At 34.9% G+C, this 15,789-nt stretch overlaps 1 protein-coding gene across 1 annotated transcript; it reads right to left on the bottom strand.

Annotated features, from left to right (window-relative positions):
* Positions 1-7,651: 7,651 nt before the first annotated feature.
* On the bottom strand, positions 7,652-10,320 carry LOC138133225 (glutathione S-transferase 1-like). The gene is made up of 4 exons (XM_069051059.1): positions 10,161-10,320; positions 8,727-8,873; positions 8,170-8,370; positions 7,652-8,108 (listed from the first exon to the last, which is right to left on the bottom strand). The coding sequence occupies exons 2-4, from the start codon at positions 8,865-8,867 to the stop codon at positions 7,800-7,802; spliced, it is 651 nt and encodes a 216-aa protein (XP_068907160.1). The 5' UTR covers positions 8,868-8,873; positions 10,161-10,320; the 3' UTR covers positions 7,652-7,799.
* Between the last annotated feature and the right edge of the window lie 5,469 nt (positions 10,321-15,789).

Genomic DNA, 15,789 nt, shown 5'->3' with positions numbered 1-15,789 from the left:
ATCAAATGTTCGAACAAACCTCAAATCTTCAAATGCGATGACAAGTTAATTAAACAAATAACACAGCCTACTACTCAATTCTCAAAATTTTCGTTTTAATCACGAATATAACCACCTTTTTTGACTTTTTTCAACAAAGTTGTGCCGGTAGGGAAAAAATTGTATTCAAACCTTGTTAAGAAAGTGTCATTGCAGACCTTAGGCACTTACAAACCTCGTCTACGACTCGGTTTATAATCTTTGCCTGTGGTCTGCAAGAAACCACTTTCTTACCTTGGTTTGAAATATACTATTATTTTGTGACAATTTCGATTGAGGTACTCAAATCATCAAATGTAAAACAGCAACACATTTTATAATAATATGTAGTTTAATTAGTCCAATTGAATACAACAAAGGAAAATTAATCTACTTATTCACATTTAATGTGATTTATGAATTGTTTGAAAGTTAGGTTATATCGCTCACCCAACTTGACAGGCAACAATGAGCCTAACGTAATTCCAGCGGCTCTTTCAATTCCGGCACATTCCATATTTTGCGGGAAGGCTTGTTTTATAAATACCAATAACCACAAACTATCAAACTAACATTATTACGGATTACACGCACTTACACAATTCACGCCGTTTGAAGACGAAAAATAAATTGTTTGTAAAAGCTATTGCTATGGTTTTTGCTTCCAAGATCCAAGGACGGTCGCGATACGGCACGATTTTTGCTATTATAAAATGTTGGTGCTTCGTAGTAGGAAAAATTTAATACAATACACGATGCGTAAATTTCTTCTTTAACCTCGGAGGTTTGACGGCCCTCGGCTGCAGACTCGGGTCTTGAACTACCTCCTTGCCAAAAAAAGTTCATTTACGCATCTGGTAATGTAAAATAATGTTGACTCAAGTTGCAAAAAACCAATTTGGATTTGCAACAGCAATTTTATGGCATTAGTCGTTTGAAATTACTTTAAAACTGTACTTATATGGAAAATATTCAATCCAAACTATGATTTTCTGGCCTTTTTGTGCCTTTATTTGTCGACTTTAACTATTTATTGAAAAATGCCTGTAATAACTTTGATTAATAATGAAACGACTCCAAAATAACAGAAATTAAGTTTAACGCGGTAAAGTAAATTAACTAGCTGAGACCATTGCAAAGACAAACAACAAGGTTAAGGCGGCAACACTTGGAACAAACAGAAAACGGGTAAATGACAGACAAAATGACAAGTTAAAGTTTGCAAAACAAGTAAACAAATTATAATTTAGTTATCACTGACAGGGACGGATAAAAACCCTGTTCAAATCCGTATTCCAGGTATTACTCATATTTTACAATTCGATTAATGACACAACTATGCTTAATTAGTAAATATGTACAAGATCAAGGTACACCATCGGGGGCTTAGAAGCTGGTGGCAACAAACTCTCAGTCGCGAGGGGACTTAGATGAATAATCTGAATCGTCTGAGATCAAGCAACGGTTATATGTACAGGGTCATTATAAATGATTGTCCCATCGCAGTTGGCGTTGAAAACCCACACAAATTTTGGATGTGCCGCAGCCTCGCAACGTCAACCAAACTAGTAAACTTGATTTCCACTACCGCCTGCAGCGCCACCTATCGGCGATACTAGTCTCACTCATTTTATAAGGCTTGCGGCACATTAAACCCTGTCACCAACGCCAATTGCGATGGGACAATAATTTATAATGATCCTGTAGATACTCGTGTTAACGCGCGTCGGGCTATGTTTACCGACAAATAAGCAAATAACAAGTGATAGAAGCGGCCCGGTGGTTTCACGTAACATCCCAGAGCCGCATCGAGCAAGGCTTAGGTCCGCCTCCGCTAACTAACCGTTGACCCCACGTTACTTTACTAGCTAACCACACGACTTCCTGAACGTCACCTAGCTCCCATAGGATCGTACCTACAACATTCTAGGTAACTCTGACTCATCCGAAACCGAACGGTCCTTACTTAGCGACACATGGAAAACCCGAGTTTGATTTAACAGAACAAAGATTAAAATATCAAAAATATAAGTTATAACCCGAGCGCTTAGATAAGTCCCCGAGCGTCCACCAGAGTAACGCTCCAGTTGCGCCACCTCCACCGGCCCACGCATCACCCCCTCTTGAACTATCCCGGGAACACGCAATACCGGCCGACAAGAACCGAGACCTCCCGACGGGAAAAGTATAAGACCATGAGTTCCAACCCCAGAGAAGCAATCTTTTCCGCTCCTGCTCAGTTGCTCCCTTGTGAAGACGACTATCTAGGACAGAAAAGTGGCCAGCGTTTCTCCGCTCTGACACAGTTGCTCCCTTGAGTGGACGACTCCCTGAAAAGAGAACCTGGTGCTCCGTTCCAAAGTGTTTAGTACGTTGCATCTTGTACATATTGTAAATATACGATTTCTGCGATAAAGTGTGTGAGTGATTTCCCATCGAGCCCCAGAGAAAATCCAAGAACCCCGTCACAAAGTAACAATATAAATAACGCAACCTGCTCTACGTGACTACCAATGCTATATGGCTGGGCTAAACTAAAATGGCGGGTAAAGTGCCGTTAGGCAATAGTGGCAAAAATGGACGCACGTGAGTCAGACGTCAGACGATGTCCACTAATTTGCGAAATTAATTGATTGCCTGAAAATTACATCTTCCGGGAGAAACTTAGGGTATAACGCTTAAAATTAACAACTGGGTGCTTCTCGAGAGAAACAACATGCAACAAAATAATATCTACAAACATACCCTCTACCACGTGCTCCTGGTACGAAAACAAAAACAACTAACGCGGGATAATTTACCCTGTGTGGATTGAAACGTTTAGTTGTTCACGGGGACACAAAATATCTACCCAGGACGGTAGCGGGATAAATTAACTGTTCAAAACACGGTTTAAAAAAAATGGATCACTTTCCACACGGTGTGTTATTTTAGAAAACTCCAAAAACAGAACTAACTACTCTCTTCACCCACGCGCTCGAGAGACCCTTCACCCCCCGCTCTATTTCCGCTCTCCCCAACATTACCAACCCCGTCCCTTAGTTCCTAGCCTAGCCGCTACTAGACTCCGTCCACTGATAGATTGCACTTTTTTAAATATCCTTAGATAACAAAATCCCCAAATCATAACATTAAAATATTATCAAAGTATCGTAGATTGTGTTGGTAATACCTTGAAACATTCGCGCCACTGATTCTCATTGGTTCTTATAAAACCCACGCGAAAAATAAATTATATGACATTTCAAATTTGAAACTGTCAGTACTGTCAAGTGGTTTAAGCATTTAGATTTGCGATTTTTCATCTTTAGAGCTATGTTTTGCGTTCCTCTGGTTTTAAAAGTTATTACTTTTGATCGTGCTGCTGTTTTGATCTGTTCCGTTGCGATTTTTGTTGATTTTTTTGAATTTGTGAAGTGAGTGCGTGCCTCAAGAATTTAGCATAATGAACACTCTAAGTGACATTACAAACATCGAAAATGATTCAGAGGTAATTTTTGTTCATGCATTAAATAAATGTTTTGTTTGTGTTTAGCCATTCCCGAAAAAAGCTGGCTACTGAGCTGGATATTTTAATATATTAATATTATATTAATATTTTAATTTCAGTAGCCAGCTTTTTTCGGAAATTAGAAAATGAATTGTGCCTTACATTTTTAATTCCGTCGGGCACATTATCACTCGTGAAATACCCTGTATTAATAAAACCCAATATATTACTCCTACTATACTGAAGTTTTCTTTCGTCTTTCCTAAATGCAAACATGCAGAATAATAATAAAACATCACGCGTGAACCTGCTCTTTCCATTTTTTAAATTTCGCGCCGAATCTATTTGTTGTAGCGTAGAGCGAACACTTTTAGTAACATTTATGTCAAGCAATCTATGAGTGGACAGAGTTTACCTTCACATTTGACGCGCTATTGTGGCGGTACCGAGAATTTAAATTTAAATTTTAAACGGTGTTACTACACCATTTAAAAATAAAATTCAGTACTACCAACTCAAACAGTCCTTCTTGATCACCCCGTACTATGTATCACCACCTCCTAGACATTTTATATAACAAATTGTCAATTTGAACAGTGCAGTCGAAACTTTAAAAAAATGCCACAAACAAAGAAAAAATGTTGTATTACTTCGTGTAATTCACAACCTAAAGTTAACAAAGCACATCATAATAACGAAAGAATCCACAGAAACCTTAACCTTCACTGCTAAAAGCACTGATATGTGTTTTCATTATTTAATTAGCGAGTTTTTTTTAATGTTCTAACGCGAAATTTTAGTTCAGATGCACTAGAATCTATATTTTCAAATGTTCGACTTCGAGGTGGTTCAAATGACCTAACAGATTCCAAAGCAGCAGAATATGCCCTGAGACAAATTCTGACAAGCCGTCTAATGAAAAGTGTTAAGTCAAGTAATACAATGAGTGCTGCAGGATATGCAAGGAGTAAAATTTTACCAAGATTCCAAAATTAAAGGACCAATGTAAATACGGGGTGATCAATAAGGACTGTTTAAGTTGGTAACACTGAATCGTATTTTAAATCGTATAACAGGAGTAACTTCCGGTTGTTGGTGGCTTGTCGGTGTTAATGCTATACCTATTTCAGATATTTGTCAAATAAACCAACAAAACATATCCAGTTACAGTGTTATAAATAAAAAATTTCTTAATTGTATTGCCAACTTAAACAGTCCTTCTTGATCACCCGGTATTTCAGTCACATTGCAAGATAGGTAGTTCTTTGGAAAAACTAGAAAAAGTGTCTTCTTTTACTTATTTACCAAGTAGGTACCTACCATATAAATTTTGTTTTGAAGAATATCTTGGCCTCATATCTTTCGGGAAATCCACTACTTCATTGTCCTGTTCGTGGTGAAATACTCTGAGACACAAAAATAGAAAAATATCGAGTAACATTAACACAAAAAAAAGAAAGTTGTTGAAAAGGTGTCAGATGAGTGTTTATACCATGTTGAAAAAATGTCTATAAAACAATAATTTCGCGCAAGGCGAGCAACTAGTAAAACAAATAAGCCCCGTATTGTGGCGCACCTATAAAACAAAAATAATGCTTAGAACTACGAATGCGACAGGCCGGATAAGACTGATAATCAGAGACCGGCGGAAAAAGGTTTTCGGGTAATTGTTCACTTTAACTACTTCTGGAATTTTCGCGTTTTTTCTGGCTAGACAGCCTCAGGACGTCCTCCTACATCATTTCCCACCAGTCAAACCTTGTGCAAATGAAAATTTTCCTTACCCTTTAGTTATACTAAGACTTGGCGCGACCTTGACGCGACCTTGAAACACAACAAGAGAGAAACAAAAGGCATTTGCACAAGGTTTGAATGGAGGGACACGATCTAGGAGGACGCCCTGAGGCTGTCTAGCCAGAAAAAACGCGAAAATTTCAGAAGTAGTTAAAGTGAACAATTACCGGTTTTCGCCTCCCACCACTCTAGTGCAGTGGCTTGGTAGCTTTGAGTTCGCCAAATGAATTAATTATTTGCGTGTCAATTGCGAATTCGAAAATTATATCTCGGACGAGTAAAACCAATTTTTGATTTTGTTAACACAGAATTTAACAATGTTTCTTGTTTGTATGAGAGTGAGGATGACGAAGAAAGCATTTAAACTAGGTAAATTTTAGCAAAAATACAAAGTTCCGGGTTATTTCTGCTCGTCGAATAAAAAAAATATTTTCTCAAAAAGTACACGGGCTATCGGGCTTTATTTTTAAACTTTTCCAATATCTTAGTTACATTTGACTCGCTGCATGTGTATCGAAATTTTCAATATTTCACATAGGTCCCAGCAGAGTGAAGTTTACGATGCGGATTTTTGATTAATCGAAATTCATTAATTATTTTTTTCAAAACTATCGATATTTGCGAAATTTTCAATTCACTGTTGGAAGCGCTGTACTTTTTAGTATAAATTTACAGAAAATCAAAATTATAGCTTCAATAGTTGAATTAACACAGCGTTAAATGTTACTAGAAACGTAGTTTTTCGGACTACACCTCAACTACGTAATTATAAAAGCCGTTTTCAAACTTCGGTCCTATTGTAGATGACCATTCCTTACGTCCCAAAATGTCTTCTACAAGATAGGATAGGTCTCATTTAGTTATACCTTTGAATAACTAATAAAAGTCATAATTGCAGTCCGATTTTACTCCACTAATAGAGCGCGCCGACACTGAGGCTCTTGTGGTGGGGGTTATTCGCTAGCGCTTAACCATTTTTCGCCGGTCTCTGCTGATAAGAGACGAGTCTCTTATGTATCTAGGAGCCCGTGCTAAGTATACTATCCGTTTATTAAACTCCCGCACTGTCACTGTCAGATTTTTTATTTTTTTTTTTGGTCATTGTTCACTTTAACTACTTCTGGAATGTTCCGGTTTTTTCTGGCTAGACAGCTTCAGGGCGTCCTCCTAGATCGTTTCCCACCATTCAAACCTTGTGCAAATGAATTTTCCTTACCCTTTAGTTATACTAAGACATTGGCGCGACCTTGAAACACAACAAGAGAGAAAAAAAGGCATTTGCACAAGGTTTGAATGGTGGGAAACGATCTAGGAGGACGCCCTGAGGCTGTCTAGCCAGAAAAAACGCGAAAATTCCAGACGTAGTTAAAGTGAACAATTACCTTTTTTTTGAGTGTACAGTAAAGGACACGTAATTTCGGGCATCATTTTTCTGTCACTTCAAAATTACTCTTTATGGTCAACGTTACATTCAAAAGTCAAATTTTGGAATTTATTTTCTGTTCACGTCAATCGCAGGTTAATCATTGAGGTTAATAAAGTAGGTAAAGCCTATTTTACATTTTTTAATAGTATATTGACAGTGATGCCCGAAATTCCGTGTCTCTAACTGTACCTGTGGTGACATACGTGTTCAGTTGCCTGTACACAAAATCTAGTTATAAAAACGCCAACAAGAAAAGTTTGATTATATTAATGGAGTTAATTCTCTTCTTTCCAAACAATAATTAACAATTCCCCGGTTCTCTCTGGCCGTTAACAGTATTCTTTTACGTTTCATATCTTCTCCATGTTCAGTCATTTCGTGTAAGTAATACATACTTTCAATAGTTTCAATGAATGAAAGCGAACCAAAATGAAAAAGTCAAAAATGTATTAAACCTTACTTCAAATTTAAAATTTCAAATTTTTGCGCCAACGTTAAAGTAAAATACTAATCTCAGAACGGCAGTGTGGCAACTTGCAAAAACTTTGACAGTGCGGGAGTTTAAAAAACGGATAGTACATACCGTGTGATCATTTAAATTTATAATTAAAGGAGGTTATGATTTTAAAATTATATTGGCAACACCACTGACACCTTGATTTGAATTGTCAAAATGACGGTTTAAAATTCAATACAAAATATGAAACGGCGAGTTAACAGTTGTATCCAAGTCAGGTGTTTAATACAACTGTTAACTCGCAGTAGTCGCAGTTTCCTATTCTGTATTGAATTTTGAAGCGCCACTTTGACAAACCAAATCAATATGTCAATGGTGTTGGCAATCTACTTTTAAAGTCATAGCCAACTTTAATTGTAAATGATCTCACGGTATTAACATTTGCTATGAACAAAAACGCCAGCTGTGAAATCAGATCATTCTATTTATTATTTGAATTAAAAAATAACGAGTAAGAAAAATATTTACCAAAACAAATTTAACATTTGTAAATTAATTATTAATTATATACGTAATACCTAATATATGTATCAAGATGTTTTTATTTCAAGAAATTATTTCTTGGTTAAATTTTCAACCATTTGTTGGAAAATTATAACGCCTTTTCCGTTTGCTTCTTCGTAGTCAGGTGCTGCGGCTTTAGCTCTAGCCAGCCAACTAGTCACATTTTTGTATGGCGATAAATCGAAGTTTACAGCTTCAAAAGTAGTTACAGTAGCAAGGAGAGACAAGTCAGCAAGAGTAAGTTGATTTCCAGAAACAAATTCCTGGTCCTTTAAGAAAACGTCGAAAAACTGGAAAGCATCCTTAATTTTTTCAAGTTTTGCTGGGTCATAGTCAGCTCCACCGAATACAACAGGATACTATAAATAGCAATAATAATTAACACAATTTTACCTCATCAATAGTGATGCAGCATCATACGTAGTAATCAGCAAATCTAGCATATAATGTTCCAATGTCAAAATAAAGTCTTTGATCGACAAGAGCGCGCTTTTTGGGGTCCTTGGGATAGAGAGAGTCGTTTTTCCCATACTGGTCAGCCAAGTATGTCATAATTGCTCTGCTTTCCCAAAGTGCAAAACCATTGTCCACCAAAGTCGGTATTGTATGTTGTGGATTGATCTGTTAACAAAATCAAATATTACTTCTACTGAAATTTTGATCTCTCGTCTACAAAACTGGACTTGAATTATTTAGCAAGTTTCATAAGATTATTATTTTCATTTTTAAATTTAAGCAAGCAACTGAAAGAAGGTCAGTTACAATCAATAAAAAAATACCAATAAATACATTTGAAGCTAAGCCAATAAAAATCGTATCCGATGAAACCCTATCGAGCTATAATAAGAAGCGTATAACGTTATTTCGTGATCACATGTAACAAACATTCTTTCTTTTTGAAGTCTTTTATTAATAGAGTCTACAAGGTCAATGGAACCGTATTCTTATACCATCACACCGATTGTACGGCAACTTACCTTAATAAACTCGGGTGTGAGGTGTTCGCCTTTCATTAGATCCGTAAGTTTTAGATTTAAATCGACTCCTACAGCCTTGGCCGCTAAAAGAACGGCTCTACAAGGGGCACTTCCAGGAAGGTAGTACAAATCAATAGGCATATTGTGCTGCAAATGAAAATTACATTTAGACACAACAATGTAAAATAAAATTCTTTAAGAACGCTCAAGGATTGATGGTTTTTTATGTGTAATGGAAATTTCCCAACACTACGAATAGGAAATAATTATTGTTTTATTCGTTTAACAATAATTTATCTAGAATTGTACAAGTGTCACATCATCGGCATTTCTTGTAGAGCGAAACTGCTATTTTCCCATACTTGTATTTCTTCAAAATATATGGTACCTCCTAACAAATAACTTAGGTATCTATGAGTAATATTTAAAAGTAAAAAAAGTAAATATGTATTTGCCTAAAAATAGGTAAAAGTAAGTAAAAACATCTGAATGCTACAGTAATTACATAGTTATGTTTTCAACAACTATTAAAAAAGATATTTATATTTTTAGATTAAGTAAATTACATAATATTTTTGTTTTACAATAAGTACAAAAATTTCAGATAATAAAGCGGAATCAATTAATAATAAAAATAATTTTAATAATAATTAAAAAAGATTGTATGTAATGTTCAGTAGTTGTAAATAATAAGTACCTATTTAATGTTTTATGTTGATCTACTAGGTTTTCTCAACTTCAACTAACTTATTTTCGGTGTCCATTTGTGATGAATCACTTATTATTATTTTCATCACAAAAAGTGGAATTTTAAAAGAGAAACTGGGGTTCGGTATAAATAAATAATGCCATGTCAGATAAGACGACAATGAATTATATTCAACATGAAACTCGTGTTCACTCAATGTTGTGATGACATAATGACAACCCAGTAATAGTGTGTGAGGTCTATTTAAAAAAAAGTTCACATAAACACTTAATCTTGCGCTAAAAAATATTTACAAAAACAGATTGCCTTTAGTCGGTATGACTTAAAAACACAAAATCCTTCTTAGTCTATGGACAGTTAGGTAAATTTAAAGACACGAGATAGCGCTTCTAAAGCTTATTACCTAATACATTGATTTTGTCCTTCAGCCAATGACAGTAGGTGTTACTTTTTTAACAATAGCATAAAATATTTCCAGATTTTCCAAACAACAGTTGGTTGAAAACACTACATTGTAGAAGTTGTATGATTTTACTTTAAATATCGCGTGGAAAAAATTATAGTACCTACATCTACAAATTACAACGTAAGATGTAGGTACGGGATGCGCAAATATGTAAGCAACTTCTTTAATGAAAAGTAACGCGACACAGCAAACACACCGTTAACTAAGTGGAAAAAAATATTTCATTCCCCGATAAAATTGTTGTAAAGTGATACCTTACCTATTTAAGTGTACTTCTTAAAAGTTTCACCTTAATGTAAAAGAAAATAAGACGACGCTGCAAACACTGTCAGCAACGAGGCGTTCTAACACAAGGTTTTGAGAGTAATGTGCGGGACTGCGAGTGTGCGACCGACCGTCATATCATGTTTTTTATTACGTTGCATGTTTCCATTGCCACATCCTCTCTCGCTCGGTGAATTAACGGTCGGGTTATTCACAAGAGAAATATTCTGTTGGCCTTCAATGACAAATACCTACATTATACAAGTACAATACAGAATACTAGGTATCTAGACTAAGGCTGGGACTTTCTTGGATTTTGGTATTCGAATAATTCGGATATTTTTAATTATTCAACAATTGGAGTAATTATTTTAATATTCAGATTATTACATTATTCGAATAATTGAGATTAAAAATTTTATTCAATTCAAAAAGGTATGGTACTATTCCGGACACGGAATCTTGGCCAACATTTGTTTGACATTTCTAAAAAAAAATAATGTAAACCAACCATTAGTGTCATTAATAAGTGACAATTATTAAAAATCACTTTGAAGTTTTTCTTGTGACATCAAAAAAGCAGGGAAATGGCATTATCGACTGTAATTACACGAGAGGTCTTTTTTTGTCCGGATAAAATTGAATTTTTTTACGATAATTTGGTTGCTTGGTAAATTGACGACACAAACCACCCGATAAAGAAACGAGTCCGAAGGACGAGTTTTTTTATCTGGTGGTTTGTGGAGTCAATTTACCAAAAAGAAACCAAATTAGAGTTTAAAAAATGAAATTTTATCCTGGACGAAAAAAACCTCGAGCGTAATTCGATGAGATAATTTAATGAATAATGATAGGTAGGTAATTATGAAAAATTGAATTCGCCATTTTGCATGTCAATTTATTACAAGCTGTGTCAATGTTTAAGAATGTTGGTTCGTTTTCATAACAACAAACAATAATCAGGTTCGAAAAAGTTTGCCATGGAAGTTTAAGCACATTTTATCCAGATGCAAAGTTAGGGCTAACTTTATCCGATGTCAAAGTGACAAATGCATCGCGGCTTATGGGATTTTTTATACATGAATTAAATTATCGGGTCAAAAGTTGGGTTATATTCAATAAAAAATAAAAGGGCAGTTCACACTTATTTGTCAGTTAAATGTCAGTTGTATACGTAATAAAAAAATTACAAATGATCAGTGTAAAAAACAGTACTTACCTATATTGAAATATGTAGGTACTTAAGGTATATACTTATTTTTCGCGCAATCGTGTTGTTATAGCTACTTACCTACAGTTGTTGTTGACACAATCTGAAAGTTGAACTTAACAACCCTAATGCTGTAAGTAAATAACGACACCGATACCTACTGAGGTAAATCATTAATAACAAAATATTCCTGTCAAAAAAATTACTTCGAAGCCATTTTTTTTTTCGTATAAGCGATTGTGCGAAAAACGTTATGGGATATACGTTTAGTACCTAAGTGCCATAACAGTTCAGTTCAGTTCAGTTCAAAAATCTCGACTTCGTCTCGATTTTTCAAACTCTTTCTCGATTCTTTTATAATGCATTTCCTAACCATATATCCCAATATACTATAGTAAGGGTACAGAATACAGAATTTATATTACAGAACATAACAGAAACAGACTAGAGCATTGATTGGAGATGAATAACTCGGTACAGTAAACAGTAACTATTATAACAAAAGTAACAAGACAAATAAAATCTACAAATTTTGAGCCAAAAAACATAGTTTTTTGACATTTACTGCTTTTAAGCAACAACGTTTAACTAACAATATTACCGGCCTTTGAAAATACTCGTTCCGATGGAGTAGAAGTTGCGGGTATAATAAATATCTTTTGACAATTTTTGACAAGATGGGTACTTTGCTTCATTTCATCGCCACCAACTTAATGGGCACATGTCTTTATTTATAACTTCGAGTGCATAAAGATCCACCTCGTTGGTCGCAATCTGTTCCTCCGGGAATGGAATATCCAATGCAGATTTTCTCCCTGGATGCATTTCCTCGTCTACAGTACCTTCTTGTTCTTTCACACTGTTCACTGTTTTATTGAATCCCTACAGATTTGACCGGTCTTTTGCGCCATTAGCGTCATTTTTTTTGTGATTAATACGCCTACCGCAATTTTTCAAAATTGACACTAAATATAAATGTAAAATTTATTTTTAAGGTCGCTTTTATTAACATTGTGTATGTCTACTTCCGGCCGTTTTGGGTTAATTTCTATTTTTTGAATAATTCTTTTTTTTATCAAGCAATTGTTTTATTTGAATTTTTATTCAAAAAACGCATTGAAATAAATAACAGGTGGTATTGGTGGTGGTAACACTTGATTTTTATTTTATCCGCCACCTACCCATAATATTGCATGTTACTAATTACTATGCTAATTTCAAATAAGTAAATTGCCGAATAACCCACGCGAAACGAAATACATACACTCCAATAATTCAAAATATTCCAATATCCGAATTACTATTCGAATAATTCGAATATTCGAATAATTCGAATATTCGAATTATATTCAGCGAAAAAATTAACCGCCCATCAAAATTTTATTAACTACATATTTTCAAATAAAATAAATCAAAGTTTAGCTGAGTTTTTATTTGATTTATCTCATTTATGTATTACAATAGATTGATTATTATTAAGCCGCCTTTAATGATTTTTCCTTGTCCATACAATTTTATTCATAAAGCACACATATTTGACAGTCATGTAAAGCGGGTGGACGGTTAATTATGTCGCTGAGTATATTATTCGAATATTCGAAAAGCTATTCGAATTATTGGAATATTCGAATATTCGAATTTACACATTCGAATTTTACATGGTCAGCTATTAGAATATTCGAATAATTCGAATACGATTCCCAGCCTTAATCTAGACAGCAATACACATGAGTAGTTCTTTTTGCTTTTTATTTTTAAGGGGCCGTATGATTTCCCTTTCATTAAAGTTAAAGAACGTTGTTAAATTGTTTTGTCTCTGTCTAACATAGTGCTTGGCATATACTCTCACTTTGTCTAATCAATTATTTAGCTAATGAAAGGCTTAACGAATGGGAAATCATACGGCCCAAGGTCCCTTAATACCTACCTGAGGGACGAGACAATTATTAGTGATTCACTTTTTTACAATTGACACTAAAAGCATTTGAAATAAAAATAATAATTTTATTATTTTTATTTCAAATATTGGTACTGTTATTACAAAGCTATTTAAATAAATTTTAACTCTAACACTACCTACTCCATGCACTCACTATACCTACATTCCTGAACATGGGTATAAAGTACGTGGGCGTAGGCGACTTTCTGAAAATTTACAGATAATAGCTCGTCCAAAGCGAAATGACGTGTGTTTATGATTTCCTTTACAGTCCTATCTTTAAGCTAACGCTCCGTCACTCAATTTTTTTGTTTACAAGTTCCATGATTGTGCTACTTTGACGATTATGAACAGCGTCCAAGGTCTAAAATAACCTTGCGGTAACGTTAGCTGCAAAAACTTATCCCCTTCACACGGTTTAACAATGGACCAAAAAAGTGTTTGATGGCGTTCATTATGTTCCCTTAGAAGAGGAGGAGCGTTACTGGAACAAGCGATTGAGCGAACTACCCCTCCTGACCTAGATTCATAAGTCTTCCGTTAGTGTTATTATTAGAGAGCGGATTTTATGCAAAATGCATATCCCTTATTTTCAATAGTTGAGCAGTTTCCTTCATTTTTCAGACGAATGGCACTAAAAGTGATCATTTGGTGTCAATTATTTTTTGCATATTTTGTATATTTAATGAAATTATGCACACATATTTTTATTTTTCATGCATATTTCGGCTTTTTATACATATTCATTAGTTATATCCCTAGTGTGCGCCAAATACCTAGAATATACCACTGCAAAGGGTGCTTGAAGTCAATGGGAGTCGGATTTTCATTAGCTCCACCCATTGCCCTTACATGTGAAAAAAAATTCCAAAACTTCTTGTCAAAATGTACTTAATACCGTATGTTTTTCTATAAGTATTGAAAAAGAACCTTGAAAAATTTGTTGCTTAAAATTACTCCCTTTTGGCAAGGCAGTAATGACTTGTTTTTTGTTGCTCTTAAATTACTTATTACGTAAGTCATTTGATCTAAAATAGAATTTTGTATTTCCAGATCAAGTCCATAAGCGCATTTTCCTTTGGTTCCAATTTTCTGTGAACTGTTGAAAAGGTCAAACCACTTATCTGTTAAATCTATAAATTCTGATAGTTCTTTATAATGAGGGTTATGAATTATTTTGTTGTCTCCACAAAATTTTATAACTTTACTAGCTGACCCGGCGAACTTCGTACCGCCTCAGAATCAATAAATGTTATGTTAACTTATTAGGTGAATTGAATTAAGTTTTTTTATTAATATAAAATGAATAATTAAAATTTCTGCTTTACTGTCGTTTCCACTTACGTTGAATAAGTTTCTCCCCAACTTTTTCGGGCGCGTCTCTACTAGGTCATTATCTGTAGCTCCCCTTTTATGTAGTGCTAATTGCAAAGTAGATCGGTTGCCACTTTCAGGACTATACTTTGTAGGTACCGCCGTTTCCGCTATGCATTTTCTTTTCCGTGGACTATATCCCAGAAATGTCTGTCGCATAGATTTTGTATTTGATTGCTCAGAAAAATGTATAGAGCAAATATGAGCTGTAAAAAAATATCTCATTTACAAAATGTATAACAAATTACTATCACAATGAAAGATATACCATTTTTTGTGTTTATACCGCGGCTATGGTCTCAAAATTTTACTCACTTTTCACATATCACAGTGTCTTTGGGAAACTTGTAAAAGTGTATATTTTGACTTTTTCTTTAATTGTTGTTGCAACCGGAAACTGCACATATTGACGACACTAGATTATACTTTTGCACCAAATCGAGGAGACGTGAAATAAAACGACAGTGCCGATGAGAACAAAATGTAGGAGCTAGCTGTCCCAGAAATTGTTAGTAAGATAGTTCACGGCATGGTTCGCGCGAAAAGCAGTTTGCACCGTCAGGGGTTTTTCGATTAATGTTAAGCTCTGTCTGGCGAAACCGTAGTTTTGAGGGTTCTAATCCCTCATGTAAACTTTTTTCCTATAAGGAATATAACATTTTATTTTATTTTTTTCAAATCACTACCATCTTTCGGAGGAGATGTAAAGCTGTCGGTCCCGGCTACTACTTAGTAGTGGTCGTTAGGTCATGTTAGAGGCGCTTGCGCAACCTGAAAACATCTAGCACTTGGCCTTAGCCAGAAGGTATACGATTATTTAATTATTATTTGTTCCTTACTTGTAAACATCAGTTTATCAAGTCACTGTATTCACCTTGAAAATGTCTCTTAACTGGCTAGCATGTAAAATTTTACTGGCTAGCCCGTGCTGATATGAGTGATGTGCGTTTCCAAAGCAATACGTGTAAAATTCTGTAATAACCCAGATATCGCCAGTCTTCCGCCAAAATTCGAACATTTGAATATTCAAACTAAACCCGCGAAATTGAACAAATTGGCCATGTCGTGATCGTAATCGAAGCGGTAAAACCCCTACGTTGT

The sequence above is a fragment of the Tenebrio molitor genome, chromosome 6 (assembly GCF_963966145.1).
Source record: "Tenebrio molitor chromosome 6, icTenMoli1.1, whole genome shotgun sequence".
In the NCBI taxonomy this organism is placed as follows: domain Eukaryota; kingdom Metazoa; phylum Arthropoda; class Insecta; order Coleoptera; family Tenebrionidae; genus Tenebrio; species Tenebrio molitor.
The sequence above is the reverse complement of the archived record's forward strand: the minus strand, read 5'-3'. Positions and strand labels throughout refer to the sequence as shown.

What these genes read in the sequence shown, in the direction of transcription:
- LOC138133225 (XM_069051059.1), bottom strand. Translation starts at nt 8,867, where the DNA reads ATGCCTATTGATTTGTACTACCTTCCTGGAAGTGCCCCTTGTAGAGCC. An exon ending in TCACACCCGAGTTTATTAAG is followed by an intron (nt 8,371 to 8,726) that starts GTAAGTTGCCGT and finishes TTTTGTTAACAG; the next exon opens with ATCAATCCACAACATACAAT. An exon ending in CTAGATTTGCTGATTACTAC is followed by an intron (nt 8,109 to 8,169) that starts GTATGATGCTGC and finishes TGCTATTTATAG; the next exon opens with TATCCTGTTGTATTCGGTGG.